Source organism: Cynocephalus volans, chromosome 2 (genome assembly GCF_027409185.1).
Source record: "Cynocephalus volans isolate mCynVol1 chromosome 2, mCynVol1.pri, whole genome shotgun sequence".
In the NCBI taxonomy this organism is placed as follows: domain Eukaryota; kingdom Metazoa; phylum Chordata; class Mammalia; order Dermoptera; family Cynocephalidae; genus Cynocephalus; species Cynocephalus volans.
Genome location: NC_084461.1, coordinates 51447653 through 51469831, shown reverse-complemented (window position 1 = coordinate 51469831; position 22179 = coordinate 51447653). Strand labels below are relative to the sequence as shown.

General features: G+C 38.1%; 1 protein-coding gene across 2 annotated transcripts in view; it reads left to right on the top strand.

The window, feature by feature from the left end:
* The window catches only part of ERCC8 (ERCC excision repair 8, CSA ubiquitin ligase complex subunit), a 47427-nt gene that overhangs the window by 10244 nt on the left and 15004 nt on the right, over positions 1 to 22179 (top strand). For both annotated transcript variants that reach the window (XM_063087280.1, XM_063087281.1), the window contains exons 2-4: positions 2110 to 2205; positions 7676 to 7777; positions 11460 to 11583. In XM_063087280.1, the coding sequence (XP_062943350.1) occupies positions 2110 to 2205; positions 7676 to 7777; positions 11460 to 11583 (322 nt within the window). The remainder of the gene's footprint in view (positions 1 to 2109; positions 2206 to 7675; positions 7778 to 11459; positions 11584 to 22179) is intronic.

Genomic DNA, 22179 nt, shown 5'->3' with positions numbered 1-22179 from the left:
ACCCTCCCCACCCCTGTTTCCCTTTATCATATTACTCCCCTTTTCCCTTCATCTTAACCTCTCCTACTAGTTTCCAAACAATTCAGACCTAAAGTCATTAGGTTGGGCAGAGGTAGGCTTCTTCACTCAGGTGGGGATTAGATTGGCTTAGAGTGTGATTTCAGAGCCTAAGCAGGTTGGGGAAGTAGTCTAAATGTGGGGACAAACAAACTCAGGTGATAAGGTGTCGGGCCTTAAAAACTAACACCACCTTAAGTGACTTTACAAGCGGCGCCATTATGGGCCCACAAGGGCGTATTAATGTGGCAGCCTAAGACCCAGAGGGGAGGAAGTAGGGTGGGAGTGTCTGCCGGAACCTTGCCTTAGCCCTTATTGGCCAAATACGTGCTTCTGCGCTCATGAATGCTGCATGGTTGCAATAGCTAGGCATTGAGACAGGATGCATGCCCTTGACCTTTAAGCTGATAGGATTATGTAAAAAGCCTCCCTTCCCCATTTGCCTTTAAAAGCAAGCGCTTGTGTGATAATAAACGGAACTGCTTGATAGAACCCCCGCATCTGAGTGTCCTTTAAACCGGGCTGGTTGGGGCCGGCGGCTGAGCTGACCTCTCTTCACGGCTCTCTTCCCCTGTCTCCTTCCAACAGGGACAGGAGGGAAAGAGTAATCCAGGCCATTCGCTCTCCCACCAAAAGGAACGAGGCAAGGGCTGTTCGGGTCGGCCTGCGGCAGACCCGACAATAAGGGTTTAGGGGAAACAAATCAGAGCCCAAGTCTAGTGAGTACATTGCTGTTCGGGGTGGGGATGGTAGTGGACATGGGAGATTGGTTACATTCAGGGAGATTGATGAGATAAATACATTAACAATAATGGGAACCATGTTTCTCACAGTTAGGAAAATGGAGCTCAAGAAAGGATGATTACCTTTGCACATGTTTGTTTGATACTGTTTTACTTGTTACAAGAAGCACATATTACTGTTGTAATTTGAAAAATCATAAAATAGAAAAATATTTTAAGAAGTAGCAATTTCAATGGAAAAATTTGAAAAAAAATTTTTTGATGAAATATTGAAGCTTAGAAATGGCAAAGCAGCATAGTGATCTAGAGAAGGAACGTCAAAGCTCAAATGCAAATTAATCAGGAAAATGCATTTAATAGTATAACCAACACCTGGGATTTCCACTTACTATACTTACTATTACCACCTATTATAATGTCAGTGAGCAGTAGGCTCGTAAGTAATATTTGCTGTTAAACTGGATATTTGAACCTAAGAATAAACTGTCTTTCAGAAGACAAAGGACTGTGTGTGTGTATCTTCAAATCACGCACTTGATACTGCTAAAATGATTTCCAAAATGCTTATGATTATTTGTAGTGTTACTGTCAGTGTATGAGTTTATATCTTTTCCAGCACTGTGCATTGTCATCTAAAAAAACACTATGATAATTTCATAGGCCAAAAATATTTAAATTAGCTTCATTTTGATCAATAATGAATTTAGAAATCATTCCGGTTAAATTAATGTAAGTGCTAATAACATCCAACAGATTCTAATAGTTAAAATTCACTAGGCAGTTATAATGTGCTAGGCATTGTAATTAGCCTTTTTATGTATTAATTCATTTAATCTTAATAATATCCTCACCTGGATAATGATGATTTACTGTTACGGAATATCAGACATTTCATTTCTCTTAGTTCGTGAGAGTATTTTAAGTCCTGTAATTTAAACTTTTGTCCACTAGAGGTCCTTAGTTAAGTTTGTTACCAGACTTCAACTTTCTCTTGAAAATTTGTTTCAGTCTCTAAATAGCTTTTTCAAAAATTAATGAAATATAAACTTTTCAAATAAAGTTTAAGATAATGCTTCAGGTGAAAATTTGTGCATCTAATTGTTAGTGCATTTGATAATGTTAAAATTTTACACAGGATCTTTAAAAATCTGTGAATACCTTTGGATGTGTGGTAGAAGATTTAAGCATTACTTGTGATTTTTGTACTATATGTAATCTTATTGAAATAAGGATTTTTTTGTGTTAAATTACTTTTTTATTGTTAAGTTTTATCTTTTTTCCCCCTTTAATTTTTATATTTTTCTTATAGGGTTTTGGGACTGGAGTTAAACAGAGACAGAGATGTTGAAAGAATCCATGGCAGTGGAGTTAACACACTTGACATTGAACCTGTTGAAGGGAGATAGTAAGTTTATTATGCTTATATAATCATTTTTCTTTCTAAGTGAGATGTAGTAAAATCTTGCTTTTTCAGATAATGTAGAAGTTTCATAAAAATTAGTAAAAATTCTAAATTGTAGCATTTTTTAATCTGGCATTATTATTATTTATGTATAATAAATACAGAACAATAAACCTACAAAATGTTGCCAAATAAACATTTCCAAACTACTTTAATGTAAATATATTCATTGTTAAATCAACAAACATTCAACTTATTTTGGATGTAGAACACTTTTAAGTGTTGGATATGTCTTTAGGTGCTATTTTAAAACATAGTTGCTACTCTCAAGGTGTGTAATGGGAAAAAAATATATAAAAAACAAAAGTGTATTTTGGAGAATTAAGTGTGAAGCAAACCAGAATTATATTTGAGTTCCTACTGACTTTACCACTTACCAGCTTTGTGACCTAGAGCAATTGACCTAACCTTTCTAATTCTCAGTTGCCTTAACTATACAATGGGAAAAATAATACCTACCTAACAAGTTTGTTGTGAGGATTAATTGAGATATTGTGTATAACATGCTTAGCATAGGAGCTGGCATATCATAAATGGTTGCCACCAGTACTGCTGTTATTAATCAAAAGCAGTACCACATATACTTTTACTCCTTTCAGTCCATTCTCCCTCCACACAGTAGCTGAAGTACTTTGAAAAAGGCAAGTCTGAACATATCATTCCCCATCTCACAACTCATCGTGACACCACATTAACTCTTATAAGAAAGTTCAAAACCCTTCATGTGGTATATAATTAGACCACATGTAAAAGTAACTAAAGAAAACAGTTTGTCATGTTACGGTATGTTTAGCATTTACCCCTGAATTTTTATTTTATAAATAAAACATCATCATCATCATCATCATCATCATCATCATCATCATCATTGTTATTTATGTTAAAATAAGCCAGGATGGGTTTGATAAACTACTACTTTTTTTTTTTTTTTTTTTTGTCTTTTTTTTGTGACTGGTAAGGGGATCGCAACCCTTGGCTTGGTGTCGCCCGCACCGCGCTCAGCCAGTGAGCACACCGGCCATTCCTCTATAGGATCCGAACCGCAGCGGCGCCACACTCACCCGAGTGTGCCACGGGGCTGGCCCTAAACTACTACTTTTTACGTCCAGCTTCTGCCATGGTCTCAGCTAGTAGTATGTGAGAAACATGTACAGTGAATAGAATTATCACATTAGAATGTGGTTAAATCTAAACGATGACCAGCGATAGTTCTCTTCTTTTTCCTGACCTTTTCTCATCTCAACATAACAGCTCCTATTCAAGGACAGCTGCAGGGCACTCACTTATAAAATATATGCAGACATGAACAGCAAGGGATAGCTGATTTCTTTTGGTCTTGGGTGCTAGTGGGAAAAGTATTGAGTACTGCTACTCTAGCCAGCCATTTGGGTTAGTGATTAGTTGGCAGAGTCAGTGGGGAATTTTAGATTATGTGTGCATGAAATATGTTTGAGAAATACAGCCTGAGCAGTCTTTTCAGAGAGAATATAGAGAAAGGTCTGAAGATTCTTGCTGCAGTGGTTTTCCCCTTTAATGCATGGTAAAAATCTACAACTATTTATTTCATTGTTTGCTGGGACTTATATTTTGCATAAAACCCTTTTGGTAGCAAAAGAAGAAATAAAAACAACAGTGTGTGTTTGAAAAATTAAATATTGATTTCCTTTTTCTTAAGAAAATCAATATATGTGTAACTTGCTCAAAATACATGTTAATAATTTACCATTCACCGTGAGAACTGTGGTGATGTCACTGAAAACCAGAATAAAAACCAGAATACACAAGTCTGATAAAGAAGTATATAATTTCCATAGTTAGGAATTATTTTAAGAAGACTATCTGAAAATTACATTTTAACAGGTGCAACTGCAGAAGATGTATTTGCATATCACTGCGAAGCTTGAATCTTCTTTTATATCTTCTAAATTCTTCTAAATTAGTTTCATTCATCTTTAATACCAAGTTTTCTGGTTTGTAGAAAATGTGAAGTCATATCTTTTAATATGTTCACTCTATTGGCAGAATAGTAACCTCACAGTTAGATAATATTAATTCATTCAGATACTTCAAATAGAAAGTCAGTTAATTTTACTAATTGTTCGATTTTTTTGTGCAATTAATGTAATCAAAGGAAAGCTTTTGGAAGCCATTTTAACAAAGGCAAAACATCTGACATTATTGTAAATTTGGGAGATGAACAGAACCAGGAAATCTCTGGAGTAAGCTGCCATATTTTGAACATTTTAAAAAAGGAAGAAATAAAAAAATTTAAAAAGGAAGAAGAGGATGTTCTAAAGAGGTAAAATTTATTATTGCATTATTCTAAATGAAGCATCCATTCTAATAGTTTAGAAAAATAAATTTTACATAAAAATGAGCAAAAAAAATAGGACTAAGGTCAAAGTCCATACAAAATTATTATAAGAACAAAGAGAATAAGAAGTAGAGTAATCCTCTACAGACAATGAAGTCATGCCAGAAAGATCTGTACATAAAACAGATGAGAACTCTAACCTAATATTTCAGAACTAGCTAAAAGTCATTTTTAAAAGATTTAATAAGTGAAAGAATAATATAAGATGGAATTATAAAAACTGAGAAATAAGATGATCAAACTCAAGAAAAAAAATAGAAATAAAAGGAAAATGTTTCAGGAATGAAGACTACAACATGAGGAACACAAGCAAATAAATATGAGTAGTGCCTGAGAAATAGAAAATAGAAAGGAAGAAATTTTTTTAAATCAAAAAGAAATGAAGAGAGGAAAAGGATTCAAGAGGTAGGTACGTACACGGGTACTTCAAAAAGTTAATGGAAAAACAGAATTAAAGATAACACAAATCTGAAGTCCTTGTGTGTAGAATATAGGCAAAGAAGATCCAGCATACGTGTAATGGGAGTTCCCAAAGAAGAACACTAGTGTAAGAGAACAGAATAAATATTGAAACTATAATTCAAGAAAACTTTCCTAGAATACATAAGATCTGAAACGTAAGGGGCAAAATATCATATTGTCACCAGACTGACTTTGGGCTTTATGCCCAAAGAAATGAAGTTTTTATCTAAGGGGCTCAAGGAAAAAAAAAATGTGAGTCAAGGATTTTATATCCAGCCAAATTGATTTTCAAGTACAAAGGGACAAATTGCCAATAACATAAAAAATTCAGGGAATGTTCTTCTCATTAGCCTTTACTTAGGAATTTACCAGAAAATGAAATAAGACAACCAGGATAACTAGAGGGACAGCAACATAAGGAGTGATGGTGAGCAATAATATTAGCAGATAGTAATATTTTATATGGACATATAAATTTGTGGATCTAGGTATTGGTTTGGCTGCTAATATCACATCACAGTAACAACATCAGTGACAGAGATTATTTTAAATTATAGCACATGAATGCAGTCACCAAAGTCCAGGCTAGCAATTGCAGGACAAATGATTTGGTTTCTGCAACAGATAAATTGCAAGAGAGGGAGAAAGTAAATGAGGGAGGAAGAGGGTGGGAAACCTATAGACTGAAGGTAAAAGACATTAAAATTTTTATAAAAGGCAAAGCTAGTATTTGTAGGGACACTTTTGAGTAATGAATTATGACCTATGTAGAAAAGAAAGCCAATGATTACTATAAATGTCTTGATAATGAGTTACTTTGAGGAGAAAGGAAGGGAATTGTGATCAGGAGAGATTCCATTGTTTGGACCTTAGTGAAGAATCTTTTGGTATTGCTCCTTTTGGTTGGATAAATTTACATTTTGTATAGTAATGGAATAAAATTCAAAATGTCTAAGATTTTGTGATATTTAATTTGGTGTAACATCCAAAAGAGACATAAGAATTTGTGTGAAGAGAGATTATCTTTAAAAAATTGCCAAAGAAAGGTACTCTGAATGGAGATAAAAAGAAATAGTGAAAATACATAACCTGAAATATTTACACATTTCAATATTAAAAAGTGGAATCAAGAATATCCTCCATTTTGCAGAATTTGCTCTGAACTTACCATGTACCTCACCACCTATTGTTATTTCCTAAATTAAAAATATTATGACTTTCAGAGAATTCAATTAAAGGTGGCAACAACTTCAAATTCAAAGATGATTTCAAACAATTTTATGGGGAAAAAAACTACTATGATTGTATTGAAAAGCACATTATTCCAAAAATATAACAGTCTTACAGACAGATATAGTTAAGAAACTGATTAAAGTATATGAAGTACCAAGAATAGTGTTTTACAAGCATTTTTAAAAGTTAAATTCAATCAGTATAAAGAGATTTTGCTTTGGTGTATGTACTTATATGTTACTTTTACTTTTCAGAAAGTTTTTTAATAAAATCTTTGAATAGAATAATTTTACAGGTTCTACCAATATAATAGACCAGTTTGAGAGCAGATGCATAATTGTTTCCAAAAAATTATATCATTTATTTTATAGCACCCTCTTTTATTCTTGAAAGTAAGGCTCTGAGTGGTCTGGCCCATGCTGACTTCTCACCTCTCACAACTCTTTCCCTTCTATACTGCTCCGGTAACACATTCCTTCTTTTCTGAGAAGGGACTTGGATTGTTACTTTCACACTTATCTGGCTAATTCCAATTCCTCTTTCAGATACCAACTTAAATATTTCAATCCCTGAAACCATCCCCGAATCACCAAGCTGATTAAAAATAGGCTATTGTCACAATGATTCCAGTTATAACTAACAATTTGTGTGATTGTATATACTCTGTCTTCCTACTAGATTGTAAACTCTGGGAGGACAGGAACCATGCCTGAATTAGCAGAGTGCCTAACGTATTGTAGTTGCTCAGTTAAAGTTGAATGGATTGAGTGAATGCATTTATAAGAGAGGGAAGGAATCTTATTGATTTCCCTATTTTTTTGCCAGACACTATATAAAAGGAATTTTGCGCTAAACTTTGTGATTTAGTTAAAATGTCCCTGCCCCGCCCCCCTTTTTTTTAACTAATGTTGAAAGACTTAAGTAAGTGATGTAATTTGCCCAGGGTCAGATAGCTAGTATCAGTGATAGCTGGTCTGTCTAATTCTATTTTCATTTAGCACAATTATAATTCAGTTATCTAAAGTAACTGTAATATTTTACTATTTTAATGTTTTTAATTCTACCTTTTTAAGTAAGAAATACCTTTTACCTTCTTGTTTCTACCATCCTTTCTTTTTGGAATCATGAAGGTTAACTAAATGATCACAGATTGAATTTTTCTATATTCATTCTTCTATACATATTAAGTTAAGAAATTTTAGTTCATTGAAGTCTGTGTTAATGAGGATTAATTGTATTTATGGTCTTAATACATTTGGGTGTTTGCAGATCAATTTTCAGAAATTTGCAGTCATCATAAATGACTATATAAAATGATAAATTAATGTGAATTTTTTCATTCAGCATGTTATCAGGTGGTTCAGATGGTGTGATTGTGCTTTATGACCTTGAGAACTCCAGCAGAAAACCTTATTACACATGTAAAGCATTGTGTTCCATTGACAGGTGTGTATCAAAAATGTAATTCATGAATTTATAAACAGTTGAGTATTTTTTACATTAAATGCAAAACATGAAAATAATAGTTATATGAATGGCTCAAGCAAATTGTTTAGATGACATATTTACATGGATATTCCTTGACGCTTTCTTGAAAATAATAACTGAAATGCAGGTATAAATTTTGTAACATATGACTTCCCCCAAAAAACTTTGGTATCAGTTTTCAAAAGGATTTTATTAAAAGACTTTTGATTATGTCCTTTTTGTTCTGGACCTACATAGCACACCTCAGTAACTACTTAACAGTTTTTAGTACCACTTAATTTAGGATGTATTTATGAGTCTTTCAGCTAATTATAAACCCCAATTAGATTTTCAACTAATATTAATGGTAACAAAAGATTAAGAGCTAGCTATGATACATGTACTGGCATTCCTTTACCAAACATACACACACGCTTCCCACTACCTGTACACCTCTCATGTCTCTCTACTCACACAAAGATGCCTAACTTAAAAATGTACTTCTATTTGTGTTGATTTCTCTGACTATTCTTTACTGGCTTACTACTCTTAAGAAAATTATTTTTAAGTCTCTAATAAAATGTTTTGTGATGTTATTGTAGTTTGTTCACAATGGTCTTTAAATCTTCCTCATTTCCTATGTCTGATGTGATATTGAGCAGACCTTTGAATTAACAGAAAGAATGGGTGCTGAGAAAATGCTTTTAAGAGGAAGAACTTCATCAACATTAACATCATCAACCATGTTGTATTAAAGCTGTTCTCAAAGTACTAGAATAGGTGTTTAAGTCCGTGGAATATTTGTGAGAAGATTTAGGATTGTTTTTTGGCTCTGGAGCTTCACTTTGGACATACAAATTTGGGAAAGTCAGTTAATCTCTCTGAGCTTCAGATTATTTTGTTTCAGAGGTAACTATAATTGCCCTGTCATTCTTACAGGGTTTCTGTGAGAATTAAATGAACTATTATCTTTAAAAAAGCATGTTGAAAACTATAAAAGCACCATGTAAATGGAAAGCAATGTGGTTATATGAAAACTTTGTACAAAGCAGAATATCACCTCAACTACTGTGGGACTTGCTTTTTAAGAGGCTTAGACCATTTATACTCTCCTCACCTTCACCGAAAAAGTTTAAATTCTAAAGTGTAAGATAGTCATATTAATTTAATTCATTTTATCTTATTTTATCCTACCTAACATTTTAACATTTTTTAATTTGTTTTATAGCAAATTTGTATTTTCATATATTCTATATGCTATATAATGTTATTACATGAGGGACAATGATCTGCTTTTATGATATGTAACATAAGTAAATCCTTAGTGTGTTGGTCTTTTGTTTTACTGTGACTTTATTCTTGGATTCAAACTCTATCTTTAAAAGTGTGATTTTGAATTTGAAAATGGGCATATTTACAAAATGAGTTAAAATTGCATTTTTTACATCTGAAGAGCTTACAATCTAATTTTTAAAAGTAATTTCAATAAAGATTTAAGTTAATGTGGATTAGACTGTTTTCTGATGTTAACTGGTGGTATACTTAATGTCTTTGTTCTTGAGCACTAAAAAGATTCCTGTACCAAAATTCTTATTAAATGTGGACACATGGTCATACATAGTAAAAGAATAATATTTTGCCTTATCTTAAAATTAAAATTTAAAATATAAGTGAGCTTTTATTTGTGGTCACTACATTAAAGATTTCTTTTATTTAAAACTAATATCACTGGAAAAAATCTGCCGAAGTCAAGATTCATAAGCAGAAATTTATTGGAAGGATATTTAGTATCTCACATAACTGTCAGGAAGATGGGAGAATCAGATGTAGAAAATGAGCAGAAAGAGAAGCTAGGATGTAAAATACAGTCAAGGTCACACCCCTGGAATAATTTAGTATGGATTCTGCTACATGTCACCAAGACAGACTTTCAACTCTCAGCTGTGAATAATGGCTAACTCTCCCTGGGGTTTGCATTACCAGCCCTAGATTTACAGTCTCAGGCGGGATTGATGAAGCTCGGGACACATATTCTTGCCCGTGCTTACAAGGGGAAAGAAAAGAATGCCTGGAGGCCCTTGCTTGCTGTAACAAGAGGCAGGGCCCTTCTTTTCAATGAAACCAAGGGGATTCCCCCCAAATAGGAGGAGTTTGAATGCTCAGCAGCCAAGAAAAAGGGCACATGTCCACTACAACTCAACCTATTTGTCTATTCAACATCCATACACACCTTCCCATATTTACTCTTTTAAAAAAAAAAAAAAGGTATCTTCTATACAACCTAAAAGATGATAATTCTCTTCCCCAAACAGTGATGATCCTAAGTCTATTTAGTTAACACATTTGCCTCCAGTTTAGGGTAGTATCAGTTTTTCCATTAGTTTTACATAATCTTATATCTGTATTCAACTTGTGGGCTCAGTTGTGTAGTTAACCTATATAAAATAATGGAAGTAGGAGAAGAAAGGGGAAATTAGTTAAAATAGATAAATATCTACATGACAGAGAAAGAAAGGCAATATGGGTAGGGAGTACAGTTCTTGTATTTTCATAGCTGTGTCAAGGCCAGAGCTGGCACTTAAGACTTTCCCTTTTCATGTTCTTTTTTCTTCAGTTAGCACCACAAATGTTCAGGGTCCCAAATTCACCCGAAGGAATCAGAACCCATCATGGTCCTGTGTGCATAGGGTTGTAGTAGTCTTCAGTTAACTTTTGTTTTATTATGGGAAATTTATAACACATGCAAAAGTAGAGATTAATATAATGAACTGTGCACCCACCACCCAGCTTCACCAACTGTCAGTCATAATCAATCTTGTTTCATCTCTCCACCACCCATCCGCCCTCGGGATTATTTTGAAGCAAATCTCAGATAGCATATCATTTCATCTGTATTTATTTGTTTATATCTCTGAAAGATAAAGATTTTATAAGCAAAACCAAAGTACCATTATCTCATATACACAATAATTCCTGATCTTAAATATCTAGTCAGTATTCGAATTTCCACTGATTGTCTCATAAATAAACAGACAGTTTGAATTAAGATTCAGTAAGGTGACAGATGTCACTGTTTCCGAGCATGTACTGCATCCTTCAGAACAGCACACCACCCTCACAAGGTGATGTATTGTAGCTGATATCATAACTGAGTCTTCAACAGATACCTGGCATCCACCAATTGCATTCTTTTGTCATAAGTTCCTCAATAAGTAGCAATATTGTGTGGGATACCATGGAGATGTGTGAGGCATTTAACAATTCTAAAAATGGTAGTGCTAACAGAGTGATACTTGGGAAAAGCAAATCCAAAACCAGAATAGGTACCTCTTCCAGTAGGGATAAATCATTGCCACCTTCAAGATGGAAGAAGTCCAGTGTAGCTGGCTCATCCTTCCAGGCTATATATAGTGCAGAAGTAGGAAGTCTCCCACATTATGAACCTTTGTAGGAAGCAGGCCTCCACATCACACTATAGAAACGTGGATCTAGAGGTGTCTAGACATTCTCCCTCCGCTTCTCCTGGACAGCTAGGACACAGGCGTGTGATTTTCGTTTGGTCATTCATATCATCCTGCCTGAGACTGATACTTGTTCTTAATATGATACCAGTTTTGAAACTCAAGTCAGTTATCTGTAAGTTTTGGTTGCTGTTTTATAGAAACCATCCTGATGTTCACAAATACAGTGTGGAAACCGTACAGTGGTATCCTCATGACACTGGCATGTTTACATCAAGCTCATTTGACAAAACTCTGAAAGTTTGGGATACAAACACATTACAAGTAAGTACATTAAAACCTTTCTAAATTACTCTGTAGGATGAAGGAGAATTTAATCCTAAACATTTTTAGTATGATTATTTGCTAAGATGTCATATGTTTGATGTGAAAGCAGTACAATGGTTAAGGGAGAGCAAGACTGCTTGAGTTCATATACTGGCTCTGCTGCTGACTAGCTGAATGGCATTGGGCAAACACTAAACCTCTCTGTGTCTCAGTTTCCTCATCTGTAAATGGAGGTAGTGATTATACCTTATAGAATGGTTGTGAGGATTAAATGAGCTGATATATGGGGAGTACCTAGGACAGTGCCTATCATTTAGTATATGCTCAGAAACTCAGTGATTATGGTTACCTTTATTATTTGAAAACTACTACAGTCTAGAGATCTAACGAAGAAAATTGGATTTATTTCATACTGATCTAAAAACTTAAAGGAAAAGCAAGCTATTAATTATTGTAGCTTAGTGGGCTGGCTGGTTAGCTCAGCTGGTTAGAGCACAGTGTTATAACACCAAGGTCAAGGGTTTGGATCCCCATACCAGCCAGCCACCCCGCCCCCCCCCAAAAAATTATTTATATATATATATACACACACACACATTGTTGCTTAGTAAACGTAGACAGTGGATAATCATTTTCATGATATTTGATCAAATTTAAATTTCTAGTGCTAATCTGTTCCCAGAGCTCTACTCCCATATTTCTCTACCTGTCTACAGAACCTCTTTATCATCTCTTCAGACTTAAAATGTTCCAACCTGAACATGACTGTTCCTCACATTCATTTAGTCATGCGATCTTAGAAATTCTTTCAATCTCTCTCATACTTCTCTTTTCCATTTCCCTCACCATCACTGCACATGTAGACTGCTAAAAACTCCTAACTTCCCTGCCTTACTTTCCTGTGCATATCTTCTACAGTAAGTTCTACCCCAGAGTTAATCTTGTTACAAAGCAGTTTCATCATGTCTCTACCCCATTCCCTCTAGTGATTCCCATTGTCTAAACTCAGCCTGGCATTCTCAGTTCTCATTAACTTCACCCCATATTCTTTCAACCCTCGCTTCTATCTCTTTTTAATACAAATGATTTGCTGCAGCTAAATTGATCTCCTTTTGCCTGCTGATCACATCTTGATTATGTTATATTTCCTATCTCAAGTCCCTTTCCCTGTGCAACTTTTTCCTTCTCTTAAGGTCACATCTCTTCTTGTAATTACATTGAACCAAGAATCAGGACGCCAGTTCTAGTCTGATTCTGCTACTTATTAGATGTGTTACTGTTTTAGACCGTTTGTGTTGCTATATCAGAAATACCTTAGACTGGGTAATTTATAAAGAACAGAGGTTTATTTGGCTTATGATTCTGGGACAGCTGCATCTGGCACAGGCCACAGGCTGCTTCCACTCATGGTGGAAAGTGGCAGGCAGCTGGTGGGTACAAGCAGATCACATGGCGAGAGGAAGCAAGAAAGAGAGAGGGGAGGTGCCAGGGTCTTTTAAACAACCAGCTCTTGGGGGAACTAATAGAGTGAGATCTCACTCAGGCCCCTCTCCCCTAGAGAGAGCATTAATCTAATCCATTTAAGAGGGATCCACCCCCATGACTCAAACAGCTCCCAAGGCTGCCACATTGGGGATCAGATTTCTGCATGAGTTTTGGAGGGGACAACACATCTAAACTGTATCAATTACTTTAGGTAAATTATTTAATTTAGTAGAAAAGATCTCTTCAGCTGTAAAATTAAGGTATCAGACTAGGTGATATCTAAGCCTCCAGTTCTTTGATGCAGTCAGTTTTCAGCTTCTAGAGTCCCTATTGATCACCCTTTCATTTTAAGTTTATAGCACTATTTTTTGTATTCTTATTTCAACACATTCTTATGCCATTTTATAATATCATTTTCATATCTGTATGTTTTATCTGTTTTGATTTGGGGTTTTTTTGCAGCTGGCCAGTATGGGGATCTGAACCCTTGACCGTGGTGTTGAACACCTTGCTCTGAACAACTTAGCTACCTGGCCAGCCCTTTTATCTGTTTTTCTGGATTTTTATTTCCCAAAGGAAAGGACTATGTTTTATAAACTACTAAATTCAGTGCTGTGTATAGTAACTGCTGAATAAATACTAATGATCTCTGTAACCGATGACATATTAATAACTAATAAAATGATGAAGTATAGATATGATTCTAATAAGAAAAACTAACTGCTATGTAAATAAATACAAATTTTGTACACTTCTGATAACTCCAGCTAAATGATGAGTTTTTTTACCTTGCTGTTTTAGAAAAAAATAGACTTATCATTGTGGATTTATATTTATAATAAAATTATTTATTTTAAATACATGTCATCAAAAATGAGAATATATTTTAAAGATTAAATGAATGTCATGAACTTCCACTTCTGACTATAATGGAATATTTTGTAGCCAAACCAGCACTTCCACTGAGAAAAACTAGAAAAGCTAGATAAAACATAAACATTTGTTTGAGGGTTTTAGAAAGCTGCTAAGGGATCTAGGACTTGAGAGTCCGGATCCTAGAGAGAAGGAAAGCTTATAGAAGTGAATTTAATTTTCCATACACTATTTTCCCCTTTGAGCATTTGCCATTTCTTGATGTAGGGCAAGAGATCTAGAAGGCAGGCATTGGGAAACGTTTAAGAAGCAGAGAAGTGAGCAGGACCTTAGTGAATTTCACAAGGCTGGGGAGACAGAAATTGGAATGTAGGGCTGCCAAGACAGCCAGAAATTAAAGAGTCAAGATCACAGAAAGATGAGAGGTGCAAGGAAGTCATCCTGACACTTGGCACTGGTTCTCCCCTTGAGGCATTGGCTGATCAAGCTATGTAAGACCACAGACTAAGTGAAGTAGAAAACATCTGAAAACCACAGCAGAGTTTTCCCCAGTCGCATGGTACTAGAGAGAAAAATGGCTGTGCACTACATTACTTGCTAAGTAGGAGGAGGCTTAGATAAAACCCAAGCCTCTTAATTAGCTCACCTGAGAGAGTATACCCTAAGAATGTGTACACATGGGGATAAATAGAGCCTGTGGTAGGAAAAGTAATGCCCCCTCCTCCCCAAGACATGTATGTCCTAATCCCCAGAACCTATGGATATGTTATGTTACATGGCAAAGAAGGATTAAAGTTGCTACTCACCTGACCTCAGTATAGGCAGACTATCCTGGTGGGCCCAATGTAATCACAAGGGTCTTAAAAAGTGTTAGTGGGAGGCAGAAGAAGAGAGACAGAGGGAAATGTGACTGTGAAAGAATGGACAGAAAAATGTAAAATTGCTGGCTTTGAAGACGGATGAAGGGGACCATGAGCCAAGGAATGTGGGTGGCCTCTAGAAGTTGGAAAAGACAAAGAAAAGGGTTTTTTTTCCCCTAGATCCTCCAGAAAGGAATGCAGCCCTGTCAGCATCATGTATTGTGAGACCTGTGTGAGACTTTTAACCTATAGAACTGTCAGGTAATAAATTTGCATTGTTGTGAATTACTGAGTTTGTGGTAATTACTTACCTCAGCAATAGAAAATTATTACAAAGCTTTACAAAGATAACAAAAAAGCTTTATGCTAACTCGATTCCTGATTACAGTGAAATGATATGCCTCTCTCCTACCTGACAAAGGTAGATTGAATATTTTCTAGAAGAAGATAACATTGTATAGAATCTCTCCAATTTTTCCTACATAATTTCTGGCACTCAATCAAAAACTACCTAGCATATCAAGAAACAGGCCCAAGAGAAAAAATTCATGGTACAAACAGACTGACATCTCCAGCCCTAAATGCCTTTACCAGTAAATTATTCTAAACATTTAAAAAAGAAATAGTACTTCTCTTACACAAATGCTTCAAGAGGATAAAGGAAGAAAAACAGAGTATCTACAAACTTGTTTTATGAGGCCAGGATATGCTTGATTTTAAAACTCACAAGAACATTAGTTATAAAGAAAATTATAAGCCAGTGTCTGTTATAAATATAGACACAAAAATCCTAAATGGACTATTAGTAAATAGGATCTATCAGTACACAAAAAGGATAATATAACATGATTGAATGAGATTTATCTTAAGAAACAAGGTTTTTTTAACATCTAAAAATCAGTTAATGTAATTCACCATCTTAATAGAATGAAGGAGAAAAATGACAATCATTTCAATGCATACAAAAAATTCGTAATAAGTCAATACCCATTCAAGATTTTTTAAAAATTCTTTACATACTAGGAATAGAAGAGGAATTCCTTAATTGATAAAGATTTTCTATTTAAAAAAAATACTAAAGCAAACATATTTGGTAGTAAAATGTTGAAAGCTTTGCCTTTGAGTTATCCCCAATTTTCCCCCTATTCAATATTGTATTGAAAGTCCTAGCTAGTGCAATAAGGCATACAAAAGAATTGGAAAGGAACTGTTTAAATGGTCATTCACAGAAGACATGATTATGAACATAGAAAATCCAAAAAAATCTATAGGCAAACTATTAGAATTAATATAAGTAAATTTAGCAAAGCTTCTGGATACAGGGTCATTTGTTGTTGGGTCCGCCGCCGGCTGACCCGAACAGCCCTAGCCTCGTTCCTTTTGGTGGGCGAGCAAATGGCCTGGATTACTCTTTCCCTCCTGTCCCCGTTGGAAGGAGACGGGGGAAGAGAGCCGTGAAGAGAAGTGAGCTCAGCCGCCGGCCCCAACCAGCCCGGTTTAAAGGACACTCAGATGCGGCGGGGGTTCTCTCAAGCAGTTCCGTTTATTATCACACAAGCGCTTGCTTTTAAAGGCAAATGGGGAAGGGAGGCTTTTTACATAATCCTATCAGCTTAAAGGTCAAGGGCATGCATCCTGTCTCAATGCCTAGCTATTGCAACCATGCATCGTTCACGAGCGCAGAAGCACATATTTGGCCAATAAGGGCTAAGACAAGGTTCCGGCAGACACTCCCACCCTACTTCCTCCCAGCGCCGTCCTAGGCTGCCACATTAATACGCCCTTGTGGGCCCATAATGGCACCACTTGCAATGTCACTTAAGGTGGCGTTTGATTTTAAGGCCCGACAATTCCCCCTTTTTGTTTTAATAAGGCAGCTGGAGGCGGCTAACCTTCCCAGCCTTGCCTCCATTCCCTCTGGTGGCTGTGCCTGTCTTAGTTTATTTCCCTCTGGAAATCTTACCTGTCATTGACTATCCAGCCAAGCGGGGGCGGGGCGGAGCCTTACAGATTGGCGTTGATTTTTTGAAAGGCCATATTGACCCAGAGGCTGTCAGAGCTTTCATTATGGGCCACCTCCTCTACCACCTGGGTGAGCATTACGAGAGAAGTGGTGTTGTGCCTCATAAGGGACACAGCCTGGAGGGGGCCCGCCAGGGAGAACAGCAAGGTGGTGAGCCATGGGGAACTTGAAAGCCAGCCTTGGAACCAATTACTATTGGCTTCTCACTCTTTTTTGTGCTTTTCTAGCCCTTCTCTAAGCTTAGCTAGGGAATCTTTGACCACTCCAGAGTGGTCGGCGTAGAAGCAACACTCTTCTTTGCGGGCGGCACATAGCCCTCCTTGTTGTAGAAATAGCAGATCCAATCCATGTTGGTTCTGTAGCGGCTTGTATGACCTCCCAGGTTTGGTTGGCTGGCTCATGGGGACCTCCCCCGGTGCCAGAGGCCCTTGTCTTTGTTGACCCAAGGAGGGCGGCCACTTGGAGCATCCACAAAGGGTTCATAATGCAGTCTGAAACATACAAACAATAAACTCCTCAGGGTCCTCAGTACCCTGGGTGTCTGGCAAGAACTTAAGATTTTTGGCTGGGACCCATATAGGGGTTGACTCACTGAAGGGGAAGACACAACCAAACCCTCGACCCATAGTTAGCAATGGGTCAGGGTCCCTCCGCTGGCCTGTTAAGGGGTCTTTCCACTGCACTTAGACTTCCGGGCGTGGTGGTTGAGCTGACCAGTGTTTCTGGAAGGCAGACAGGGGTTCATTTTTGGAAAAATTTAGGATGTTTAAAGTTAGGAGTGCCTGTCCCAACTGCTGATGAGAGCTGGTGACTCCCCCTTTTTGTTTTGATAAAGGGCCTTATGGTCAGTGGTCCAAGAACATCTTGGCCTAACAGGTTGGCCACCAATCTGGCAGCAATGAGAGGCTTTACTTCCCCTTTTGTGCCATCAGCATCTTCCCAGGGAAGGATTTCATGGGTTTCCCACATTGGGGTTTTTCCCCCTACTGCCAAAATTTGGGGGCCTGGAACTAACTTCCAGCTTGAAGTTACTTCTTCCCGTCTAAGGACTGTTCGATCCGCCCTCGTGTCAACAAGGCATCGAAACTCTTTGCCTTGAATTTTAAGATTCATTTTTGGTCTTAAACCAGGAACTATAGGTATAGTCCAATGAGCCTGGGGTACTGGCCGCCTGGAAGGGCATGGAGGCACTGGCTTTGTATCCCCTTGGGGTGATGGGGCTGGGGATTGCCCCTCTTCTAGTTTAAAGGCTTTCCGTCCTTGTCAAACTTAGACCGGCACTCACGCTTCCAATGAAACCCCTTACCGCACCTAGGGCACGGCGTAGAGGGAAGGTTTTTATTTTTCCGGTTGGGACAGTCCCTTTTGAAATGACCTTGTTTCCCACAGCCATAACATTGACCCCTATGGGAGGGTTGGCTGGGGCTCTCCTTAGGGATCTTGACACTAAGAGCCTGGGTCTAGCACCTGCAAGGGTTTCCGCTTGAGCTTGTAGAGCGGAAGTTAAGGCCCTGGTTTGTTGTTGGTAGCTTCCAACGTCTCTACTGGCAATGACCCGCTTTTCCATAGAACGATCTTTGAGCCCGGCACAGGCAAGCTTGTGGTCAGCAGTCATGCCATCCCACACTAGCATTTTTACAAACTGGTCCCAGAGAGGACCTGGGGGAAACTTTCTCTGTATGCTCTGTTCCACCCGAACTATGAAAGAGGGCAGGTCTTCGGAGGGTCGCTGGGTGACCCCGGCCATTGCGGGCTCACTGGGCCCTTCAGCCAACTTTTTCCATGCAGCTAACGCTGTTGCCCTAACCTGGTCCTGGTAGGGGGCTGGGATAGCAGCCTGTTGGATTCCAGTACTAAATTGATCTGATGTTCCAGACAGCATGCCGAAGCTGATAGGGGTGGGTGGATTGGCTGCTTGGTTTATCTCTGCCTGCACATGGCACTCTTCTTCAAAGAAGGCGCAGAACTTGATAAACAAGTTTGGGGGGAGGACAGCCTTACAGAGCATTTTCCAATCTTGGGTCGTGCAGGGTTGGTGTGCTAAGCCCTGGAGGATGGTTTCTGCCCATGGGGAATTGGGCCCATCCTCTGCGACAGCCTTTTTCAGCTCTTTAAGGTCATGAGCTTCCCAAGGGTACCAAGCGACCGGCCTATTTCCACCAGGGGCTTTGTCAAATTTGGACCTACAGTCCTTTTTCCAATGTAACCCTTTTTTACATCGGGGGCAAGGTGTGGTAGGGGGTTTTTTGCCTTTAGCCTTGGGACATTGGCTTTTAAAATGACCTTGTCTTCCACAACCAAAACATTGTCCCTTGAAGGGTGGGGAAGTATTGTTTCCTGAGGGGATCAGGGCGGTAAATGCCTCGAAGGCTTCAGTTAAGTTTTGTGTCTGAGCCTGCAAGGCTGAGGATAAAGTCCTGGCTTCGGCAACAGCCTTTTTTAGTTCTTTTACAACATTGACCGGTTTTAAAGGTGGGCTAGCCTCCTCCACTTCTTCAGGTGCCACTTTCTCTCCTTCGGCTAAACTTTGGCGGGGTGAGTATGCCAGGATAGGAGGGTACAGGGTAGGGGCATAGGTATCACTCAATGGCTCAGGGCCTCCTTTCATTGGCAGCTTTGTTTCCTTTTTTCTCTCCTCATCGAACTGCACCCAATCCCTTTCTGCCCGTTCCTGATGCTCGGGACGAAAGTAAAGCTTTAGGGCAGAGATGGTTAAGTAGAACCCTAAGGGGGGCATCTAGCCCATAAGTAATCTCATTCTTTCTGGCCAGGGTCTGAACTCGGTCCCAAGTCTCATACGAGAACAAGTTGGATGAAGGTGCCCAAGGGGCTACCTGCACCACATGCCGCCAGGCATTGGTGGCCGTGGAGTCAGATATTTCTAGGCCTCTGCTTTTTAACATGTACTTTAGAGCCTTGCAGGCTGTCTCATCAGATATTTCTAGGCCTCTGCTTTTTAACATGTACTTTAGAGCCTTGCAAGCTGTCTCATCACTCTTTCCACACACGCCTCCCATGTTTCCCCGTGAGGAAGGGACAAAGGGAGCAACAGGGCAGAGAAGTGCAGGGACTTCCCCCTGTTATGGTACTCACCCTGACACGCAGGTGGATTACTTCACGGCGACTACCACGGTTGCGGGGGCCACTCCGTTGGTTGATCACCCTTCATCGACCTTTCAGGACTGAGCATCCGGGGGGCCTCACTCGCTCGCCTTTCACCCACAAGTTTTAAAAAACGCCTCAAACGGGACACCACTCTGTCGGGTCCGCCACCGGCCGACCCGAACAGCCCTAGCCTCATTCCTTTTGGTGGGCGAGCAAATGGCCTGGATTACTCTTTCCCTCCTGTCCCCGTTGGAAGGAGACGGGGGAAGAGAGCCGTGAAGAGAGGTCAGCTCAGCTACCGGCCCCAACCAGTCCGGTTTAAAGGACACTCAGATGAGGCCGGGGTTCTGTCAAGCAGTTCCGTTTATTATCACACAAGTACTTGCTTTTAAAGGCAAATGGGGAAGGGAGGCTTTTTACATAATCCTGTCAGCTTAAAGGTCAAGGGCATGCATCCTGTCTCAATGCCTAGCTATTGCAACCATGCAGTGTTCACGAGCGCAGAAGAACGTATTTGGCCAGTAAGGGCTAAGGCAAGGTTCCCGCAGACACTCCCACCCTACTTCCTCCCAGCGCCATCTTAGGCTGCCACGTTAATACGCTCTTGTGGGCCCATAATGGCACCACTTGTAATGTCACTTAAGGTGGCGTTAGTTTTTAAGGCCCGACAAATTGTGTTTCTGAATTCTGGGCACAAACAATTATGAAATGAAATTTCAAAAGTAGTATCATCTACAATAGCATCAAAAATCATCATATATCTAGTAATAAACTTTAAAATGTACAAGGGTACTTCAAAAAGTTCATGGAAAAATAGAACTAAAATATAATACAAATCTTTTTATGTACATTCTGAAATACAAGACCACTCAACAACCCTATGCAGAAAACTCTAGAACATTATCGAGAGAAATTAAGACCTAAGTAAATACTGGGATATGCTATGTTCAAGAATTAGAAGGTTCAATATTGGTTCAATATTGTAAAAAAAAAAAAAAAAAAAATTCTACCCAAAGTGATCTATAGAATCAGTGCATATCTGACCAAAATCTTTCTTTTGTAGAAATTCATTAGCTAATTCTAATGTTTATATGCAAATGAAAAGGGACAAGATACTCTTGAAGAAGAATGAAATTGGTGAACCTTACTAACAGATACCAAGACTTATTATAAAGCTACATTAGATAAGGCAGTGTAATATTGGTGCAAGTAAAAATGAAAACAGTGGAACAGGATAAAGAATCGAGAAACACCCATTTGTGTACAGTCATTTGATTGATGATGATAGTAACACTGCTAGGTATCTGTATTAAAAAAAAAAAAAAAACGAATCTTGACCCCTACCTTCCAGCAAACACAAAATTTTGTCTACAGTTTCAGATGGATTGTAGGTCTAATGTGAAAGATAAAACAAAGCTTATTGTAGAAAATAGGAAAATGTCTTCATGGCTCAAAATAGGCAGACACTCCCTGTTTAAAAATATGCAAAATACTTGAACAGGCACTTTAGAAAAGAGGATATCCAGGGCTGACTGGTTAGCTCTGTTGGTTAGAGCATGGTGCTGATAACACCAAGGTCCAGGGTTAGATACCTTGTGCCTGCCAGCCACCAAAATAAAATTTAAAAAAAGAAAGAAAAGAGGATATCCAAATGGCCAATAAATAAATGAAGTGTTTGGGCTGACCCTGTGGCGCACTCAGGAGAGTGCGGCGCTGTCGGGTTCGGGTCCTATATAGGGATGGCCGGTGCGCTCACTGGCTGAGCGCAGTACGGCCGGTCACACACACACAAAAAAAGACAAAAAATAAAATAAAATAAATAAATAAATAAATAAATAAAGTGTTTGACTTTATTAATAGATCACCTAGAAATGTTAATTAAATCCACAATGAGATATCTCCGTCTACCCTTCAGAATGGCTAAAATTAAAGCAACTGATAATAAGAGCATATATTGCTGATTGGATTATAAATTGATATAGATATTTGGTATTGACTGTGGCACCAAAACTGTGACACCACATATATGTATGCCTTGTGACCCAGTAATTATGCTTTTCAGTGTATAAATGTGTACATATGTGTACCAAAAGACACATACAAGATTGTTCATAGCAGCACTGTTCATTATAATCAAAAACTGGAAACAACCCAAATGTCCACTAACAGTCTAATGAAGTCTGGCAAATTTTAATACTATCTCAACAGAGATAAGAGAAGACTTATATATGCTACAAAATGTATGAA